At 45.7% G+C, this 22,104-nt stretch overlaps 2 protein-coding genes across 7 annotated transcripts in view; one reads left to right on the forward strand and one right to left on the reverse strand.

Annotated features, from left to right (window-relative positions):
• FBXO16 (F-box protein 16) overlaps positions 1 to 9,913 on the reverse strand; it is a 78,109-nt gene extending 68,196 nt beyond the window's left edge. For all 4 annotated transcript variants that reach the window (XR_013635531.1, XR_012157877.2, XM_073335620.2 and 1 more), the window contains exon 1: positions 9,824 to 9,913. Coding sequence is in view for 2 of the 4 variants with exons in the window: in XM_073335620.2 (XP_073191721.1) it covers positions 9,824 to 9,904 (81 nt within the window). In the remaining 2 variants the exon portion in view is untranslated. The remainder of the gene's footprint in view (positions 1 to 9,823) is intronic.
• Positions 9,914 to 10,150: 237 nt separating this feature from the next.
• FZD3 (frizzled class receptor 3) overlaps positions 10,151 to 22,104 on the forward strand; it is a 104,714-nt gene continuing 92,760 nt past the window's right edge. For 2 of the 3 annotated variants that reach the window (XM_073335623.2, XM_073335626.2), the window contains exons 1-2: positions 10,151 to 10,252; positions 15,814 to 16,349. In XM_073335623.2, coding sequence (XP_073191724.1) covers positions 16,161 to 16,349 — 189 coding nt within the window. In that variant the 5' untranslated portion in view covers positions 10,151 to 10,252; positions 15,814 to 16,160. Of the gene's footprint in view, positions 10,253 to 15,813; positions 16,350 to 17,396; positions 17,935 to 22,104 lie in introns of those variants that run through there. The other variant, XM_073335624.1, reaches the window with a different exon arrangement.

The following is a 22,104-nucleotide window of genomic DNA, read 5'->3' on the forward strand; positions in this document are numbered from 1 at the left end:
TGGTTAGTCTCTAAGGTGCCACAAGTACTCCTTTTCTTTTTAATTAAAACAAGGGGAGCTGCGTCTCCGAACCTTAGGAGACATTCAGCAACAATTGCATATCCTTTTGTTTACTTTAAATAATTTAACGCTGAACGCAGATCAGCAGACCCCCGCGGATCGGCATTTTCACAAATCCGAGGTACTGGAAAGACTGCGTGTCTATTACCATCAGCTGCCCGATCCGCAATGGCTGGGCCCAGTACCTTTAATCACTTGGGGTCGGGGATATGCTGCTGTGTCTCTCCCTGCAGGACCGTTGTGGGTTACGGCCCGTTGTGTGCGACCGGCACTGAATCAGCACGGCGTGGCACCAGGGGCTATCGAATCCCATACCGGAGTTTCAGCTGATCTTGGAGGAGAACGCGGTGCCTCCCGGGTCGACAACGGCGGGACGGAGACGGAGGAGGCGTAGCGTCCCAAGCCAGCCCATGACATGGGGAGCAGTAAAAGCATTGGTCGCCGTGGCTCAATGAAGACTGGCAGCAAACCAACAGCCAGAGACTCCTGAGACTCTGTTTCTGGCAATTCTCGCCCAAATTACTGCTAATTCTGTATTGATTGTATGCTTTTTGTGCCTGCTATTTCCTGTAGGGGTTGGCTCGGGAGTGCTTCCTCCGTTACGGGCCCGAATGACATATAACCTATGGGAAGATTGGCTTCAATAGCAAATGTTACCCACTTTTGTTTATCTGATTCTGTAGCAGCCGGAGAACTGTTAGGTACATGCCTTATTCCAGTATGTCATCACCCTGAGGAAATAGGGAATCAGATGATGCTCGCTGCTTACGCGAATCTCTCTTCCCAGTACTCTGGCATGGCTAATTGGGGCCCGGCCAACTATACTTTGCCTCAAACGGCCGTATCCCTCCACACACCGTATCCGGCCGGGGCCAACAATGTCACCTGTGCGCGTGTGGTCAATTGCACTTGTACAAAGGTGCCCTTAGGCTGTTGGCAAATTTCCTCAACCTTTTTTAAATTGTTCCCATGCCATGAATGTTTCGTACAATTATGGCCATATCATCCTACCATCAGGGTGGTTTTTTACCTGCGGCTCATGTTCCTTTAGTTATATTCCCGCAAATTTAAGCGATGGCACCCTTTGTTGCCTCAGTAGAATAACACTAATTTTGCCTTTTGCCGGCCAAAAGTGCAGTAAAAGAAGTACACCCCTTTCAGAAGATTGTGTCGCAGATGTCAATCTTTTCAGCCGCTCTGAGTATACCGCCTTAGCGGCCTCTATTGTTGGGGTCCCCGGGCTTGCCACTTATACAGCAAGAACTTTAAATGCCCTGGCGTGTTTTGCGGCAAAGGCAATTAATACAACATCTCAGGCAATTGCCCTACTTAACACAGAGCAACATGAATTAAGGGATGCAATTTTGGATTACAGAGCAGCCATTGATTTTCTGCTCTTGAAACATCATTTAGGCTGTTCCACGTTTCAGCATATGTGTTGTTTTAACTTAACTGAGAATAGTCGTTTCATAGAAACTAGACTGGCCGAATTGGCCAATCTTACGGCACACATACGCCAAGATCTGGGGTTTGAGGGCTTTTGGAATTGGCTTACAGGTTGGCTGCCCTCTCTAGGATGGCTGCGACAATTTTTCGGTTATCCTGTATTTGTGATTGTTGGGCTTATTTTTTGCTGCTGCTGTGTACAATGTATTCCCTCTTTGTTAAGGCTTTGTAGAGACCCGCCCTGGCAGGCTCCCCAAGTTATGTCCTTGTCTGTCCGGGAGTTAAATCGCTTGCAAAAGCAAATTGACAGCTACCATGAGATGGCCGAGCACAAATAAACAAAAAAGGAGGGGATGAAGGGCTCATGTAGAGTTCATGCAGCTGGAAACATTCAGGGCACACCCTGAGTGCTGTGTAGGAGCAGTGCACACACTGCTCCGTCCAAGGACATGGACCATGGGAAGTCGCCCAGAGGACATGAACCGTGGGAAGCTTCCTTGGACTGGGCTCAAGGCCTGAGGGTAAGGACTGTAGTAGACAGAGGCTGGTAAATAAGAATATTAATCAAAGTCATATTATTTCCTTTGTTGTTTGCTTTTGCGGTTGGAGTATGTAATGCGCAGGGGGGAGAGAAATAAAAGAGAGGGTGGAAAAGCTGACAGGCAGAAGCCCATCGGCAGACCAGCCTGCTTGCTTGCTTAAAGCCTTGTCTGTCTTGTATTTGAACCGCAACAACGGGGCATGGGGATAGGACCCAGGATGCCCTGCAACCCCCTCTGCCTTCCCACAACTCTTAGTGGCAGAAGAGGAAGAGATGGTCTGTGGGATAGCTGCCCAGAGTGCACCAATCCAAATACCATTGCAAGTGCTGCAAACGTGAACACACTATTGCGCAGGCAGCTGACAGTGTGAACACATAAAAGTGGTTTCCCTTCAGCGCTCTCTGAGCGGCACTGCAACTGCCAGTGCTGTAACTCTGCCAGTGTAGATAAGGCCTAAGAAAGTGGCTCAGACTATGCCTGGCAGAAGCCATAATGCCCATATCGCCAACCAAACACAAAAAGAATCTTCATTCACATGAACCTCACCAGACCTGTGGTGCACAGTGAACGAACTGGGCTACAGAGCCAGATATCGGGGTAATCTGGACAGAGGTATTCTTCATGGCATGCAGCTTTTTAACAGGGGCATGGTTAGTGACCTTCTGAAGATGTTGAGATGATGTGGTGAAACGTATAGCCACATCACAGAGTTAAGCCATGGCATAGTACGGACCACGTTGCAGCGGCTTGTGCATTAGGCACTGGAACATGGCCAGTGGAACGTGTAGACCAAAGGAAGGGAGGTTATGGAACAGGTACAGTCCATAAGGCAACACTGTTTTTTTTTACTTTGGACTCTTGCAATAGAGGTATTTGCCAACATCCCTTAGTCAGATCAAAAGTTGTAATTTATCTAGTTTTACCTCAACTACTGGCACTGGGTAGGTATCAAACAGAGAGCTACTACTGGCTTTTATTCTGAAATCAGAGAAAAAACTGAACACTATTGTCTGGTTTTGGTGTCAAAACAATTAGTCTGCACCATTCACTTTGTGATTCCTCTACTACACAAATTCAAGCATGTTATCTAATTCTTGCATTACTGTCTCCCACATCCTTTCCAAGACACAGGACACTCCTTTCTGAACCCTGCTACCTGGCTTAATTTGGATGCAATACTCACTGAAATGAGTCTTCCCAGGTGCAGTCATGAAAATATCTCTAAAGCTGTTAAGAAAATGCCTGGCTTGTTCCACCAGCTTTCTAGATGGGTTTTCTCCAAGCACCCCAATAGCATTAGACTCCTTACCGGATATCTGGGGGCCTAAGTTTAGTTCCTGAGTCACAGGAGAACACCATCACTCTTCTGTGATTTCAGAGAGACTGAAAACATGAAGGTGGGAACAAAACATCCCCTATTCTATAATCCTGACAAGGATTTCACCCTCTAGAACAATACAAGTATATACTGGGAATCCTGGGCAGGATCCACCTGAGATCTCTTAACTTGGAACATCTGCTCATATAGGCAGGTAGTACATGCCTTGATAGCATTCATCACCATGTATTTTTGACAGGTTTCCACACCCCATTTTGGGTTTATATCCCACCCTCCATTGCCGTTTCGGTTGGTGTCGAGGTTTGGTGCCATCAGCCATTTTGAAAAAGAAAACTTTTTTATTATTTTTTATGTTTGAATAGGGTGCTTGTTGAGTGCTTGTGTTTGGTCATGTTTAGAGAAAAGGGTTGAAAGAATAGAAAGAGAGGCCTTAAAGATTAAAAAAAAAGAAAGATTTGGTTAGGTTTAGAAGACAAAAGGAAAGAAAGGTTATTAAACAGAAGAAAGATTGTTTGGTTAGGTTTAGTAAGGAGAGAGAATTTTAAAGGCCTAGTTTGGCATGTTATTAAAGAATAGAAAGAAAGAACTTAAAGAAAAATAAAGATTTTTGTTTTTAAAGGGTTAGTTTGAAAGAATAGAGGCAAGTTATTAAAGAAAAGAAAGATTTTTGGTTAGGTTTATTAAGGAGAGATGATTTTTAAAGAATAGAAAGAGAGTAAAAAATAAGCACAGGGCAAAGAAAAAAAGGGTTTTAGAGAATAAAAAAAAAATAAAGCAATAAGAGAGTCTGTATTACTGAACACATGCAGAGTGAAGCATCCTACCTTAGCAACTATTGGTAGAGAAATGATAGGTGTTCTGCGTGGTGAACTTTGGGAGCTATCCCCACCTCACGGTGGAAGGATCCGAAGCTGTTTTACAGCTACGTCACAGAATGCACTTTTTGAACCAATCCTTTCATACCAAGATTTTAAAACAAGAGCCTTTCAGAAACAGGCTATCGTGGGATGGATTATTTGAAAAACTCTAGCCAATGAATATTTGACCGTGCATCTAAAACCATGTATTTTTGCAAACTGCAGTTTTAAAATTGGAAGCCTAGACACAATGGCCACGTCCTTTTACAAGACGTCTACAGACACCAAGAAGCCGGAAATGTCTATGGGTGCAACAGCTCGTGTTCAGAAGAGAAGACCCATTTACACTTATTTTGCTAAAGAGGCAGCGCTGTTGCCAAACCCCACGTTTCATCCTGAAATTGAACAGAAGAAACAGGAAAACTTTATGGGATCACTGCCAGTTGTAAAAGAGGAAAAGGACTGCGTGTGAAAAAATTTGTTGCCAGCTTTGGAGGAAGCAGACTCAAAGGTGGAGGTAAGGTACTCTTTATAACAAATTGATGAAAAATTACAAATATTTTATAAATATTTATGGTTAAATATATTTGTTTTTTATAGGTAGGAATGGAAGAAGAGTCTGTATACAAGGACATAGCAGCTGAGGGATCGTCGGAGGATAGCCATGTCAAGAACCAACTGAGAGACCCCGAGTCATGGAAAGACAGCAACACTGTTACAGTAAAAGCAAGTGAAAGTTTTACCAGTTGTGAAAAAATTATTACATTTATCCGCTTAAAATGAATTTTTTATTTTTTTTGACAGATAACCAAGCCAGGGCCACACAGGATCACCGCACTGGTGTGTGATGAGTGGCCGACAGAACCAGAAGAGCATGATCAGATAAAAGCAACTTAAATTATTTGAAAGAAAAGAAATATATCTATGTAAGGCGGGGGTTAAACGCTAGTATACGGATGTGCTTAATAATAGGTTGATGAAAAGATTACCAATGGAGTGCCTGGCTTTAAAAACAAAAAAAACTTTATTTTTCTTTAAGTTCTCTCTATTATTTAATAACATGCCAAACTAGGCCTTTAAAAGCATCTCTCCTTACTAAACCTAACCAAACATTATTTCATTTTGTCCTCTAACCCTAACCAAATATTTCTTTTTTTTAATCTCTCTTTCTATTTTTTCAACCTTTGCCTCTAAACGTGGCCAAACATAAACTGCAACAAGCCCCCTATTCAAACATAAAAAATAATAATAAAAAAATCTTTTTCAAAATGGCCAACAGCACCAAACCTCAACACCAACGGAAATGGGAACGGATGGCAGGACATAAGCCCAAAATGGGGCGTGGAGACCTGTCAAAAATATATGGTGATGAATGCTATTGAGGTATATACTACTTAGGCAATTGAACACTTTTCCATTGCTGTACTCATGTAATAAATCAGTAGGGCTAGAAACAGACAGTACATGTTAGCAGCAAACTCAGTTGGTTCACCTCATATGGATCCCTGCTGCTCTTCTACATCCTGCCCCCTCATACAGTGAGGTGGAAGGAAAAGGTAGGTCCTGTAGTCCTTCCTAGAAAAGCCCACTTGAACAGCCATCTTAGAAGCCAGAGAGACGTGTTTCTCCAAGGGCTAGAAGGTCTAGCGACAGCCAATCAGAGCCCAACAGGCTCAAATAAAAGCAGCTGCAGTCCCTTAGCAGGTCAGTTTTTGGGCAGGAGCGAAGGAGTAGGAGTTCTTCTTTGGCTGCAGGAGCTGCACAAATAAGTAAAGTTTATGGTAGGCTGAACTCAAAGAGAGATTGCAGAGAGAGAAGACCCTGAGGATGCTGGTGCTGAGCTGGAGATAAAAGGGCCTGGTAGGAAAAGGCCCAGACAAACAGTAGCAAAGAACTGCCCTACTGAGCAGTATGTGGCAGCTATGTATAGGGTCCCTGGTTGTGACTCCCAGTAGGGTACAGGGTGGGTTTCCCTACTGATCACAGTTAAAATGGTGTAAGCGCCAAGAAGGGGCAGGCCTTAGTTAGGAGCCTGAACAAAAAGCAGAATTTAAAGGGCTCATAGCTAGGGCTGAAGACTCTAGGGAGGGCAAACAGATTGCTTAGTTATTGAACTCTGTACTACTCCAGAAGGGGTTCATTTGGACTTTGTGACTTGGGTGGAGAGCTGAGCCACTGAAGTCCTGCCATCCAATGTTGACAACCTATATGGGGTGCCAGAAGTGCAAAGAGGACTGCAGTACGACACCCAGCTGCAAGGAGATGCTTGATGGTGTGACAAAGTTCCTGCTCTACCTTGGTGGGTCTTGCGCTTATTGGCAGATTTGCTCGCCTTGGAGATTTATGGCAGCCCTCAGCTTGGCCGTTTTTCTGAACCCACAGTCCAGGTCGACTCCTCCTGTGTCTGACCAGGAGTTGGGAGGATTTTGGGGGAACCCAGGCCCGCCCTCTACTCCGGGTTCCAGCCCAGGGTCCTGTGGAATGCAGCTGTCTAGAGTGCCTCCTAGAACAGCTGTGCGACAGCTACAACTCCCTGAGCTACTTCCCCACGGCCTCCTCCCAACACCTTCTTTATCCTCACCATAGGACCTTTCTCCTGGTGTCTGATAATGCTTGTATACCTCAGTCCTCCACATTCTCACTCTCAGCTCCTAGTGCCTCTTGCTCCCAGCTCCTCACACGCACACCACGAACTGAAGTGAGCTCCTTTTTAAAACCCAGGTGCCCTGATTGTTCTGGAACCTTCTCTGTTACCTTACCCAGGGGAAAGGGACCTACTTAGCCTGGGGCTAATATATCTGCCTTCTATTACTCTCCTATAGCCATCTGACCCGACCCTGTCACAATGGATAAGAGTTACCCTAATTGTCCCCATGGCATTTACTGAGTTGCTGTACCTTTATCAACTCTCTTCTTTGGTACTTTCTGGGTCACTAAGCCTCCTCTTTGACTAGGCAACATTTCCTCCCCAAGCTGTCCAGCACCAGTCCAGTGGAGATTAGCTCTTGAAATGGTTCCTTCACAATTCGGTTAGATAATGAATCTTTGTACAGTGCTTTGAAGGTTAAATGGGCCACACAAGTACTCAGTATTATTCTGTATAGCCAGGGGTAACATTGACTATATGGGTAATATCTGTGGTGCTCCTTAGAATCCAGAACTGTATTGGTATATGCGCTCCTTTGATGTAAGAATCAAGCAGACAAATCCTAGTGTTCTAGAACATGATTTTATTGGTTGCCTTATGATACAGTTGTGCACTACTTGCAAATGAAGTTGTTTACCACAGCAGAATGATTTCAGTCCCCCTGATCCAACTCCCATTAAAGATAATGAAGACTTTCTTTTATTTCAATAGGAGCTGGGTCAAACCCTTTGTTTTAAAAAATAATTTGATTGCATTTAAGAAAGATTAATGCTATGTTTGATCAGATCATATTAACTAAGGGCATTAAACTCATTTCCTTTAGCTATGTTAATCTAGGCTTAACCCTCTGGAATACCATTTCAGGGCCTTCTGCAAATCATAGTCAGAGTAAGTCTTCCAGAGGCACTGTTTTATTAAGCCTTCCTGGCTCTTCAGAGATTCATATTCCCAGAGGTTTAAAAACACGTTACCCAGAAATAATCTAATGACCATAATCCACATGATGGTATAAGAGAACTTTCACCTGGAATGAACTAACCAAACTCTAAGGTTTAGAAAGGAAGAGAGGACTGCTTGTAAATGATCATCCTGGGAGCCAACAGTAGTTAATTCACATCTACTGTCCTCTGTGTATTTCAAGTGTTGCAAACCACAGTAATAGAAAGGTAAACCAGAGAGATTAGCGTATACAGAACAAAAAGAATCAAGTATATGAGATTCAATATGAGAAACTACAAGAGGATTGATCTGGGGGAAATAATGTGAAACAGAGAGAGATGATGGGAAGCTGTTGAGTGGATGGGCAGCAAAATGGTCTTCTTGCTGCTGCATCTCATTAAAAGGTGTTGTGTCCCACTAAGTGCCCCCTCTGCCAACAATTACCCTATGGCATTGACACCCTTCAGTACTCTAGAGTTGACACCCTCGCATCCCCAGTGGTCTCAATACCTGTGAGGGACCCATACCCTATATTATCAATACCCTTTTCCACTCCAGGCATTAATATCCCCAGTTCTACACCCCACAGCATTGATCATCTCCACGCTTCCCAGTGGAAATGATCCCCCCCAGGGCACCCATGACATCAGTCCCTTCCACAGCTCCTACCTGTGACCCACAGCTTTAATGCCCCCAATCAGGGTACACTGATCTCTCCTGAGCCTCCACGGCAGTGATACCCACCCCCCACAGTGCTCCCTGCACTCTGGGGCTTTGATACCTCCTGGACTCCCTGCACCCTGTGGCATTAATAGCCCTGCAGCCCTCTTCCCTCTCCCATGAATGACCTGTGGCAATGAAACTCTCCCCTTGCCACCTGTGCTCTGCAGCATCAGTAGTCCTGCATACAGCCCCACAGAGTCGATACTCCCTACTGCACTGCAGTATCTATATCCCCTTTGCTTCCCACAGCACTGATAGCCTCTAGTGCCGCCCTCGGCATCAATTCCTCCGAAGTCTCCTGCTGTGACATCGATACCCCAGTGCCCCACACACCCCATGAAACCAATACTCCCTATTATTCCTGCAGTGTCAATACCCCTCAGTACCCCTGGTACTCTATATCACTGATTCCCCCTGTGCCCTTCACAGTCTTTAAGTCTCACGGCTCCCCCATGCCTTGGGGCATCTATAACCTCCACCACAGCCCCATGGCACTGATCCTCGGCCAGGGCCCATCTTGGGCCTTGAAGCCCTGAAAGCCCTGTGCTCTTCATGGCATCAAAACCATCAGCTCTCCTGCATTCTGCCAGCCTCCAGTGCCCCCTGTGCTTTATGGCATCAATTCCCTCCAGTGCTCCCCGTTTCACGCTGCAGCACTGATATCCCCCCCCGTCCCACAGCATTGCCCATTCCCAGTGCTCCCCGGACCCTGACATCCCCCAGGACCCTGCACTGTACTGTATATTTCCAGTTCTCCCCCTGCACCCCGTGGAACTGATGTGCCCCACGGCAGCCTGCGACGCTGGTATCCCCCAATGGCCCCTGTGGTTCTCTACATTCCCGGTGCTCCCCCTGCAGCCAATATCCCCCTGCGGCACTGATATCCCCCGATACCACCCCCCCCCAAGTATTACCTACACCTAGTGCCCCCCTCTGCCCTGTGGTACCACTATCCCCCAATGCCCTCCATCCCTTGTGCCCCCATGTCCGGCATCGTGAAGAATCCCCAGGGTCCCCTGCACCCCGCAGCATTTATACCCCAGGTGCGCCCCCTGCCCTGTGATAGCCCCCCCAGCTGGTAATCCAAGTGCTGCCCTATGCTCCTCAGAAACCACCACCCCCCCCCCCGGTGTCTCGGGAATCGATACCCCAGTGCCCGTGAGCAGCCGATAAACCCCTGACCGCCATGGAGGCGATACCCCGAGCGCCCCCCCCACCCCGGGATATCGATGCCCCCTGGCGGGGACACGCCCCGCCCCCGCGCTCTCACCTGGCCTCCTGGGCTCCGGAGCCGCGCCCCCCGCCGCGGCCCGGTCTCCTCTGCTCCCGGCAAGTTTATTCCGTTTGCCATGGAAACAGCTTCGAGCGCCCTGGGAGAAGCAGCCAATCAGGGCCGGGGCCGCGGGGCGCCGGCTCTTCTACCTAGCAACGAGCCGGCTGGTTCTGATTCGCCGCTCTCCGGGGCGGTCCGGCGGGGCGGGGCAGGGAGTGACGGAGCGAGAGGCGGAGGCGGGGCCCGCGTTCGATGCGGGGGGGCGGGGCTGGCAGGAGGCCGCCGTGGGGGCCGGCGTTGGCGCTGCCGCGGGGGTCTGGGGGGCGGGGCGCGGCCGTTACCGTCTTCACCTCCTCGCGCTGCGCCGCCGCCCGCTCTGGGGGCGAGGCGAGGCGAGGCCGGAGAGGCAGCAGGGCGGGTGCTGGGGTAAGTGCGGTAGCCTGGGCCTCGGCGTGGGCGGCGGGCGACCCTCTCTCTTCCCGCTGGAGCTGCCGCCTCGGGGTGGAGGGGATCCGCCGAGGTCAGAGCCCACAAGCTACCCCCGTGCAGGAGAGGACCGGGGCAGGGGGGAGGGACAGCACCCCAGCGTAGGAGGGCGCTGGCGGGGGGGAAGGCCCCAGTGCAGGAGAGGGCTGAGCTGGGAGATGGCCGAGTCAGAAGCTTCCCCGTCCCCAAAATCCCGGGGGAGTGAAGGAAAAGAAGAGGGCGAACCCCTCTTTCTGCAGGCTGCCTGTGTGTGAAGGAGCGGTTCCCCCCCCCACTCCCCACCTGGACCTGCAATGGAGGGTGGGGGGAATATTGTGTGGTCCCCCCCCCAATCTGTGTTTGAAGTGGGGTGTGTGGAGGAAAATATAGTTTGGTTCCCCCCTTCCTTCCCCTCTTTCTGTCTGCTACGAGAATTGGGGGGGGGGGGGTTCTCCTCCTCCCTCCTGCTGTCTATAACTACAGTGGGGAAAGCTGCGTGGTGTGCGTCTCCCCAGTGTAATTGAAATGGGGGCAGATGTGGTGTGGTTTCCCCCTTAATCTGTAACAGAAATGGAGTGGGAGAGAACTGCAGTGTGGTTTCTCTGCCCCTGACTGTAATTGAAGTGGAATGTGGGGAGTGTCCCCTGCCCCATTTCCCCTGTATCTGGAATGGGGGGGGGGGAGTTTGAAGTTGCTGTCTCGTTCCCCAACATCTATGCTTGAAGTAGTGTGTGTGTGTCTGTGTCTGTCGGGGGAATACAGTTTAAGTCCTGGATCAGAATGGAGTGAGGAGTACTTAGTGTTTCTGTGTTAGATCAGGACAAGACCTAATGTAGCTTTGCCGACTGCAGGGTTCTTAACTTCCTCTGAAGCATCTGGTGCTGGCTGCTGCTGGAGGTGGGATACTGGACTACAAAGAGCTTGAGTCTGATCCAATATGACAATTCCTAAAGTACTCTGGAAGTTCATTCTATGGCTGGATCCCATCAACCAAGAATGCACAGTCCTGAGTTCTTAACACACATTGTCTTGGGCTTTGTCATTTGCATTGTCCATGCCTAGACTGAAACAGGGTCCCTAATGTAGTTAGGGCAGGGGTGGGCAAACTTTTTGGGCCAAGGGCCACATCTGGGTGGGGAAATTGTATGCAGAGCTGGGGCAGGGGGTTAGGGTGCGGGAGGGAGTGCGGTGTGTGGGAGGGGATGTGGTGTGCAGGAACAGGCTCAGGGCAAGGGATTGGGGCAGAAGAGGGATGCAGGGTGTTTGAGGGGGCTCAGGGAAGGGGGTTGGGGTGCAGGAGGGGTGTGGAATGAAGGGCAGGAGTGCAGGAGGGGTGTGGAGTGCAACAGGGGGCTTAGGTTTGGGGGGTGGGGTGCAGGAGGGGTTTGGGCTCCAGCCCAGGGCCACTTACCTAAAGTGGCTCTGGGGTGGCAGTGGCATGCACAGGGGCCAGGGCAGGCTCTCTGCCTGCCTGCCCTGGCCTCACGCTGCTCCATGAAGCAGCAGGTACCGCATCCTAGCGCGGCCTCTGGAGGGTGGGGGTGTCACAGGACTCTGTGTGCTGCCCTTGCCACACCTCCAGGTAGCTCCCGCAAAGCTCCCATTGGCCATGGGTCCCCGTTCCCGGCCAATGGGGAGCTGCGGCAGGCAGTGCCTGGAGGTGAGGGCAACACATGGAGCCCTCGGCCCTCCCCCACGCCCGGCTGCAGAGATGTGGTGCGGGCCGCTTCTAAGAGCAGCGTGGGGCCTGCGGCACCATGGGGGGCAATCCAGCGGGCCGGATCCAAAGCCCTGACGGGCCATAGTTTGCCCACCCCTGAGCTAGGGTTTGATCCATTAATAGTTTGTGAAGATTAGAAACGAGGGCTCAGGTTGCCATCTGAAACTGACTGGGAGCTAGTGAAGGCTCTTGAGCAAGGCCTGTTGTGCTCATGGTGACCTGGACCATGGAGGTGGGTAACAGCATTTTGTACCAGCTGACACCTCCGCCTCAATAACATAATGGTCTTGAAGTGACAAATGCATGGATTACTCGGTCTAGGTTCTTGTCCAGGAGAAAGAGGTGAAATTGCCAAGCAAGTTGGAGGTGAAAAGGCATGTTTATACACTGATGTTTAGGTGACCAAGTAGTGTCGGTGCGTGGATGAATACTTGGTCTTGCAAGAGTAGTGAGGTGCCACAGGACCCTGAGGTTCAATCCACTTTGACAAATGGGGCTGTACACCTTAAGTAGAAGTTGGGGATGGTGTCTGGTTAGTTCTTCAAAGCGTTTTATGTAGGGATTGTCCAGTTTGGCTGATGTACATAGCAGAGGGGCATTGCTGGCACATGATGGCATATATTACATTGGTGAACGTGCAGGTAAATGTACCGGTGATGGCGTGGCTGATCTGGTTAGGTCCTGTGATGGTGTCGCTGGTGTAGATATGTGGGCAGAGTTGGCTTTGTGGTCCATGATTCTGCTACTTAAACTGTGGGAGTGTAAAAGGCTCTTTAGGCTTCCTTTACTGTGATGGTGTAGTTCTGTTAGAATTGTTGGTGGACAGATATGGCATATTTCTTGTGGAAATCTATTGAAATTCAGAGTCTTTACCTGTGTACTTCATCTGCTCTAGTTAATCTTCAAAACATGGTATTCATTTCAGTCAGTGTGGGAGGAATGGGCAGCGTGGGGACAAGGTCAGTTATTTTAAAATTATATTTTTATGATTACCGTCTTGTCTTTTTTCCTATTTGTATTTTCAAGGCTTCAATGGCCACAATCTCAAACAGCTAGAGGTAAAACTACTGCCTTATTCCATCTTAAAGCTTGAAATACATACATTTACTTGATATTTATTTTTTCTCACTTACAAAATGAGCATATTGGAAGCTTTTAAGTGCATGTACACAAATCCATGGCTTTAAATTTAACTATATTCATATAATGTCAATCAAATATCTCCACATCCACAGTACTCACCCACTTTCTAGAGTAACAGCCGTGTTAGTCTGTATTCGCAAAAAGAAAAGGAGGACTTGTGGCACCTTAGAGACTAACCAATTTACTTTCTAATACCTTTAGGTGAAAGAATAAGGGACTTAACCTTTTGCCTTTCTAATGTATAGAATGCTCTTACAGTCCACCACACCCAAATTAATGTAAACCCCCTCTTGGTTGCAAACCTGTTATGTTTGTCAGTTCTTTGATTCTTCTCTGAAATATTAACGTGACACTTGAGGTTCTCTTGGAAGTCTTGTTTGTACCAACAGTTATCTGGGTGATGGCCTACATTGAATCTTTTGCAAATAGCAATTTGGTTAGAGGCTTGAGTTCTGTGCTTTAGGTTTCGATTTCTAATATTTTCTAGAATAAAGTGGTAGTGAGAACAGGGGCCATCTAGACCTGTCTTGTAGCTCTCCTACTTCATTTTTTTTCCACTTTGGCCCTCATTCTCAAGGCTCAAACCTTTGATGGAGGAGGATTGGCATACTGGATCAGACTTTCCACTTCTGACACTTTTACATCGTGAAGGGAGAGAAATAGCCCCAGGGAATGACAGCTGCATAAAGGGGTTCCCCAGCCAGCGTAAAACTGTCTGAAAACCATACACTCTTTCTTTCACAGCTCTCAGCCTCAGGATATTTTGGGGACAGGGATGGGTGGAGTATGTTGTGCTCTGACTTATTATCAGCTGTTGCAATGGTTCCTAGAGGGTCAGCAACTTGGTGCACTCAAAGCAAAAAGGAGGTGTGGAAGGACCTGGGGACCATTGCAGAGCAGGGCCTGATTGGGAGAGGCCTGAGCAATCTGGGTAGCCTGGGGTATATAGGAGCTAGCTCCTCTATGCTGAGGTACTTCTTGAACCAAGGAAGCAGCACTGGAAGAACCCTTTAAAGTGCTGATACTTGAAGGCAGAAGCTTTTGATTTTCTGCTCATGCCTCCCTAGTCAAACACACTAGTTCCACTCACATATATCACTGTATCTTCTTTCCTGCTCCCATACTTTGTTGGAGGTGGGGTAGGGTGAGTGGGGGCTATAGGATTTTCAAGAGACTAGTTAGGATGTGGTGACTATGTAAGAGAATGAAGTCATGTTGGGAGGCCTTGGCTGGGGGGAATCCATTGCTTCTGTGCCTAGGCATCAGTGCTTGCAGTAGTTCCCTGATGCTGCTGCCTTGGTTCCCAGGCCTATTGAGGTAGCAGCATTATGGTATCATTTGATATGCTTCAGAGTAGCAGCCGTGTTAGGCTGTATTCACAAAAAGAAAAGGAGTACTTGTGGTACCTTAGAGACTAACAAATTTGTTAGTCTCTAAGGTGACACAAGTACTCCTTTTATTTGATATGCTGATGCCTCAGAGCAGAGGCTCTTGCCTAGTCTGATGCTGCCTAATGTGCTGGTTAGCAGAGGCAATGGTGCTAAGGGAGCTGTTCAAGTGTCAATACTCCTCTACTTTCTCATTTACTTGTTCTCTTCTAAAGCTCCTGTCCTCCAGGACCCTTTCATTACGTCTGCTTTTTTTTATATTCCAGCTCATCTGCCCAGCCTGCCTAAAGGTTTACCAAGAGAATAGGCAGATGTGTCAGAGGCAGGCCAGTATAATCTGAAAACAAAAGTAGATGATTTGAGCAATCCTGCAACAGCTAATTTTGGCATAATTCAATTAGAATTATTCCTTATTCAAGATATTTTTTTCAAAATTTGCATTTTTGAGATTTATCACTGTATTTGTGTGTGAATTGTTTAGAGAAACAAAAAAGCAAAACTTCAAAATAAAAAACTTTAAACGTTCAATCTGAACATTTGTAAATATTCCACTAAAAATAATTGCATAGAAAACTCAGTTGTAATTCTTCAAAGGGCAGTTCCAAATTCGGAGGCTAAGTTCAATTGCAGGTGGGAGCTCCGTCTCTGTAAGCAACAGTAGCAAGGCCAATGGAAAAGGAGTACTTGTGGCACCTTAGAGACTAACCAATTTATTTGAGCATGAGCTTTCGTGAGCTAAGCTCACTTCATCGGTTAGTCTCTAAGGTGCCACAAGTACTCCTTTTCTTTTTGCGAATACAGACTAACACGGCTGTTACTCTGAAAGGCCAATGGAGATATTCTTCCATAGACCTAGCTGCAGCTATGCTGGAGGTTAGGTTAGCATAGCTGCGTTCTCAGGGGTGTGGATTTTTCACATGCCTGTATGCTGTAGCTATGTAGATGCAAGTTTTTAAGTATAGACCAGGCCTTAATGTCTCTTTGATGGAAATATTTAGGATTCATCACATAGAAGCACTGGCACTTCCATTTCCCTCCTTCCCTACAGGAAGAACAAGCTATTTTTGGAGCACCTAGCCCTTTCTGTCTCAGACAGAGACTGAAAAATCAGAACTGAAAACTGATTCTGAGTCTCTTGATTTAATCACTTGGCTTCAACACTTACAAATTACCTTAAATATTTATTGTGCTAATATTGTTCTATATTAATTAACTATATTTTTAATTTTGAAGTTAACTATAGTGGTTTTACTGTTTTTGTTTTGTTTTAGGCTGTTATAGAACATATGTTAAAAGAAGAACATAGCTCAGCTACTGTTTCAACAGGATGGGTTCTATCGTGTGGGAATGTGGTTAATCAACTTGACACGTTAACCTAATACAACCTATATAATGTGAAAAGAAAAGACAAGATGTCCCATCTGTCTCGAGTGTTCTGTCGGACTGAGTGAATAAGACTCTATCAGCACAAATAGTATTTCAGTTTTTGAAGACTCTTAACAAACAAGCAGCAAAAATACTGGCATTAAAGCCCAACCTTCGGTACATGTATATCTGAACGTGTGCACTGGATAATCTGACAGGCCTCCGTGACTGGCTCCCATTCACATGTGGAAGGATGGCTACTAGCTTGATGTTCTGCTCTCTTTTGTTCTTGGATGTTTTGGTGGGGCATACAAGTGGACACAGTTTATTTTCTTGTGAGCCAATCATCTTAAGGATGTGCCAAGACCTGCCTTACAATACCACCTTTATGCCTAATCTTCTGAATCATTATGACCAGCAAACTGCAGCATTAGCAATGGAGGTAAGAATTAATCTGCTTTCTTTCAAAAGTATGTATTTGATAGGCCTTTAATTGACCACGAGATTATTTTTGGCAATTGGGAATTAAGGAGAAGGATGGTTATATAAAGGATATTTATTATAAAGTTTCAGTATTTTGCCTGTTGTCTTATTGTTTGAAAAGTGTAAAGCGCCTAGATGCCATTTGCCTTACAAATGATTCCATAAAATATACTGTTAAGAATTACTACAAATATGTAACCACATTGTGTGTGTGTGTATATTATAATATATAAAATGAACAATAAGTACAACTGTTTACGTTCAAAAGTACTCAAGGGTTCCAGCTTTAAATATTTTTGGCTGATGGAGAATGCATATTTGGAATAATATGTCAGCAAAAGTTAGTTTAAAGCACTTTTCAATAAACTAATTTATACAGTAATGCTAAACAATCAATGGAGGACTTAGTTATAAAACTATATCCTTCTGATGTTTTGTGGTTGGATGGAAGAATATTTTTGCCTCCTCAGTTATTACAGATTGTGTTGTCTTGGTGTCCCACTAGTCTGATAGAAAAATATATGCATGTGCTTTCCCAGGTTACAAGAATATCGGTTGGCAACCCATTCCTTTAAGCTGCTTCTATTCAGGCAGGTGAATTGGTGAACTTAAACTTTCTTTGTTGTTGTAATGGTACCTTACTACTCTTTTTATATATAGAATAAATCCAGATAAGACTAGTTCAGTTATCTGCCTTGATTTCCGTTTCCCCACTACCACATTTTGTAGGACTACAGTACATCATCCACTTTATTCATTTATAGTATAATAATAATTCCCACTAATATATCTGATCTGTTCTTGAATATCTCTTGTGATGGTCCTTCAGTCACCTACTTGGGAGTCTTTTCTACTGGCCTCTTGTTTGTATACGAAGAATCTTTGTCCTTCCATTTACAGTGTCTGAGTAATTCCTTTTTGTAGAGCTTGGCTGTGATTTGATTAAAGCCAGTGGGCATATGAATGCTCAGCAGCTCTCAAGATTTGGCTTTCCAATGCAACTGTGAAGGAGTTGCGCACACCAGGGGTTCTCAACCCTTTTCTTTCTGAGACCCCCTCAACATGCTATTAAAAACTGCAGGGCCCGGTGGCAGGGGGAACTTGGGGCTCTGGGCCAGGGGTGGGACCCTTGGGCACAGGTGTAGTTTGATTTCTATTTTGGGCGAGAGGGGACCAAGGGCCGGCAGGGCTCAGGCTAGCTCTGCACAGCAGGGTCCAGAAAGGGAGTGCTGCCCCTCCCCCCCCGACTCACCTCAGCAGGCCACCGACCTGTTTGGGTCTGTGTGCTGGTAGCTGCTTCCTGAGGGCTCTCCAGGTCCCTGCCTTGGGCAGCTCTGACCGGCTGCGTGAGCAGTCAAAGGGGTCTGGGAGCTGAGGAGCAGCCGCAACCCCGGGCACCAGCAGCAGATGGGGGAATGCCATAGCTGCCCACTCCATGGCACCACCAGCCAAAGGAGCAGCTGCTCCGCACTGCCTGGCTTTGGCTTCCCACCTAGGATCTGGCCAGAGGGTGGGGCCTGAAGTGGGCTGAGAAAGAAGAGGAGGTATGTGTCTTGGGGGGGGGGGGTGTGGAGCTGTCCACAGGACGGTCCTACTCTGGGGAAGGCACTGCAGTTTTGGGGGACAACACCCTCATGCCCCCTCAACTCTGCTCGTGGGCTCAGGGCTTCTGCCCAAGTTGGGGCTTCAGCCCTGCTGTTCGCAGCTTCGGGTGGGAGAGGCAGGAGGAGCTCGGGTCTGGGTTTCATTTCCCTGCTGCTCCGACTTGAGGGGGGAGCGGGGAGCTGGGGGCTTCAGCCCCATGAGTGAGGGGCACCAGGGCTTGGGGTTTCAGTTGTGGGGTCCCACAGACCCCCAGTTGAGAGAACCACTGGCGCACATGATCATGTGTCTTCTTCCTATATCCTAGAAATATAGTTTCCAAGTCACTGTATAGTTTTTGTTCCCTTTCTTTTCATATCTCTAGCTCTCCTATGTTCTTTCTAAATGGTGGGATCATGAGTTCTGTGTGTGATGGACACTGGTAATGTTAATGCTTTAATCTATAATGGAATTTTATTCCATATTTTGCCTCTATAAATGTACAGTGTATAGCTAGTGCACTTTAATGACTGTAGGTGGTCACTGTTAATAAGGGTTTGTCCCTTATGCATTCTCCCCATTTCTCCCATGAGATAGTGACAATCTGGTATTGATTTTATGCCCAGTTACCAGCTGTTCAAACAACAAACTATATTGATCCTGACTAAGATTAGGCTACTGTTTTGTCTTCATAGCTGGTGATCTGTTAAGGAAATACGTTTTTAGTAACATGAAAAGGAGGACTTGTGGCACCTTAGAGACTAACCAATTTATTTGAGCATGAGCTTTCGTGAGCTACAGCTCACTTCATCAGATGTTTACCGTGGAAATACAGACTAACACGGCTGTTCCTCTGAAACCTGTCATTTAGTAACATGGGTTTTCTTAAAGAAATCCTGTTTGGCAGTGAGTTGAGATGTTGATGACATAAGACAAGACAGTTGCACGTATCGTACAGCATAATACTTGATACAGAATAATAAAGAGGGTTGAGAGGTGTTCGAAATGAGATAATTACCAGTTGCCCACCTTGGCTCAATGTGATAGCCTTGCAAATGAAAATAGGTTGAATAAAATAGCATTTTCATTTCCAAAATGTTTTTAAAATTTATATTATGTACGGCAAGACAAATACAATAAAAAAGAAAAAACTCCTCCAACAACATACTCGGAAAGTGATAATACCAACTCAAATCTCTATTGTAGAGTAAAAATAGTGAATGTTAAGCTGAATGCAGCTTTTCCATCATTCTGCTCCACAAAACTACCAGTACCAACTTCCTACCTTCTGATCAAATTCTGAGCCAATAAGGAGTTTCAGTCTTTGAGGTCAAAATCTTACCTAAGGCTTGAGAATATTTTAGGTCGGTCTTACTCTTTTTGTGAAGTTGTAGATGAGGATCTGGCTTGGGTGGTTTAGTCATCCAGGCAATTTGAAATGGAGTATACGTTATTTACCTAATTAAACAGGGTACTTAGCTTGTGTGGCATTAGGTAGGAAACAAAACTGAGTCTCTGAGGGAGAGATCCTCTTTCTCTTGAAGAGGAAAAAATCCCTACTTAGGCAGTTGTTGTTGTTCCAACAGATTCCTTTTAGAAGTTGTGTACAAAAGGGTTCTATCTAGTACATAGGGCCAAGTTCTGCTCTGTTACACAGTGAAACTCCAGAGTGACTCCACAGAAATCAGTGGAGTTATATTAGGACAAATTGAGAGTAAATAAGAGCATAATTTACTTGTCTGAAATCTTTTAAAAATTATTTTCAGATTTAGGCTCATTAGAAAAACTTGCTTTTATAAACTGGCCAGAGTAGAGACTTTCACAAAGAGTTTAGACCAAGGATTTCCTCCTTTTGGTTTAGCTAAAGAGTTTTTATTTCAGATCCAGCAAACTGACTTCAGCCAGAGGAAGCTGAACAGTCTTAACTTGAACACTGTCTACATTTGAAAAACTGCACTAATCTATCAACATCAGCGCAGTTACAGTGATGTAAATTTCTTTTAGCCGTTTTCTGTCACAAGTTACAGGGATTAATTTAAAAGTTGAAACAGTTAAGCGAAATCAGTTTGTGTGAACTCTTGTATTAATTTTGAAGTGCAAGCTAAACTGATATAGGCAGGCTTAAACTTATATAAGTGTTGTACACAAGTTATACTGTTTTAACTAAATAGGTATAAAATCGCACCTTTAATTGGTATAACTTTATGGGGAGACCAGACCTTATGCAAGCAGGGCTTTGGAGTTTCTGGTGATAAATACAGCCTTCTGGTAGGGCTAAAGCAGTCTCTCGGAGCCTCCTTGCTCCATTACCTCTTTGTACTTGGAAGCAGATACAAGAAAACACTTCATCCTTCACTTTGAGCCTCCTAAGCTGATTTCCCTTCCTGTTCATATAGCAGCTTTTGAGCCCAGGTGGGAATTCTGTCTTCTGACCCAGCAGACTGAACACCATCCTCAGGGTGGGACAGCTACCTGTCTGGTTCCCTTTTGAAGGGAGTTAACTCATTCCCTGTCTGTTCTGCTGTTTTGCATGTATACCTAATCCGTGCTCTCATCCAATTAAAAAAAAATTGTCCATTTAAGTAGTGATCTTATTGAAAGCACACTATGCCTCTGTTCCATGATCCACACTGGTTACCACAGTGGCAGCCACATGGAGCAAAGTGAGAAAGTGGGTCAGTCTCCCATTCTGGGCTCTTCTGTGGAACACCAACGTAGTACTCTTTCTTGCCTAGTAGACTTAGTCTGTAGAATAGTAGGAGTTGTTGGTTTTATTTATTCCCTATGTTGACCTAGCCTAAATTTTTAACATCTGCACGTAGCAAGAAGGAATTACTTGCTTTTTTGTATTTAGCCTTAAATAGACATTACAGGAATGATATTCTAGTAAAAACATGAGGACATTCCAATATTTGAATTAATAGTTTTCAACCAAATAAGAGTATCTGCAGCAGATATTTATAGACCTCTCCTTTCTTGAAAACTTCACCTCTTTCTGATTTTGCGGCTTTGTTGTTCAGTGTTCTGCAGTGCTGTAACTGACCTTATGTACAGTGGAGTCGCATCTGATGCGGGGGTTAGGTTCTAAAGTCTGCACATAAGGCAAAAATCGCATATTGTCAAAATTATCCTTGAAAATCCCTTAAATGGTCCATAAAGTACAGTATACTGTATATAGTTTTGTGTATACAACCCTGTACAGTAATATGTATAATGTATACAGTAATGTACAGTATATAAAGAGTACATATGCAAAATATAATTTTACAGTACTGTATTTTTAATTACAGGGGGTATTTACGGAGGGTTGTCAGGGCTTGATGTCGATCCAGGAGACAGGGGATGGAGAGCAAGTTGTAGATAAAGTGGTTGGCTCTGGTTCAGCTCAAAGTTGATTGCATAGGCTCATCTGCTGCTGGTTGTCTTTCCTTGAAAAACATGGTGATTGGCAACTGTCGTTGTTGTCTCTTGAGCTGCTCAAACATTTCTTGATATGGTTTTAAATCATCCGTAATACTAAGTGTGATTTTGAGGCTTCGTTCCATAGAGGGATCATATTCAGAAATTAAATAATCTAAGTGTTTTGCTGCTTGGAACGCTTCAGCAAATTTATGAAGATTCTAACTTGTTGGCTTTTCCTGTTGGTCGTCGTCAACTGTAGAGTATTTTATCAGTTCCTCTAAATCTTTGTTAGTCAATGTTTTTCTCTATGGCTCTCAATTAATTCTTCAATTTCTTCCTCAAGGAGGTCGACGAAGCCATCACCACCCACTTGCCTGGCCGCCTGAAAAATGCGTTTCACTCCTTTGTCAATTGTCGGGAAACCCTTAAAATCACTCACACATTTTCCAGAGGTTTCGCCAACATGCATTGACTGTTTCAGGCTTGATTGCATCACTTTTATATTAAACAGGCAATGGATGCAATCGGCAATGTTGAAGGACTTCCAACACTCCATCACATTAAAATTGGGATCAGCATCCATAGTGCTACATATCCGTGAGAACGTAAGCCTTGTGTATGTGGCCTTGAAACAGCGAATCATGCCTTGGTTGAGAGGTTGGCAGTGGTATTGTGGGGGAGAAAGACAACTTCAACGTCGTTATGCACAACCGGAGTGCTGAAGGGTGGCC

This window comes from Lepidochelys kempii, chromosome 3 (assembly GCF_965140285.1).
Source record: "Lepidochelys kempii isolate rLepKem1 chromosome 3, rLepKem1.hap1, whole genome shotgun sequence".
Taxonomy (NCBI): Eukaryota; Metazoa; Chordata; order Testudines; family Cheloniidae; genus Lepidochelys; species Lepidochelys kempii.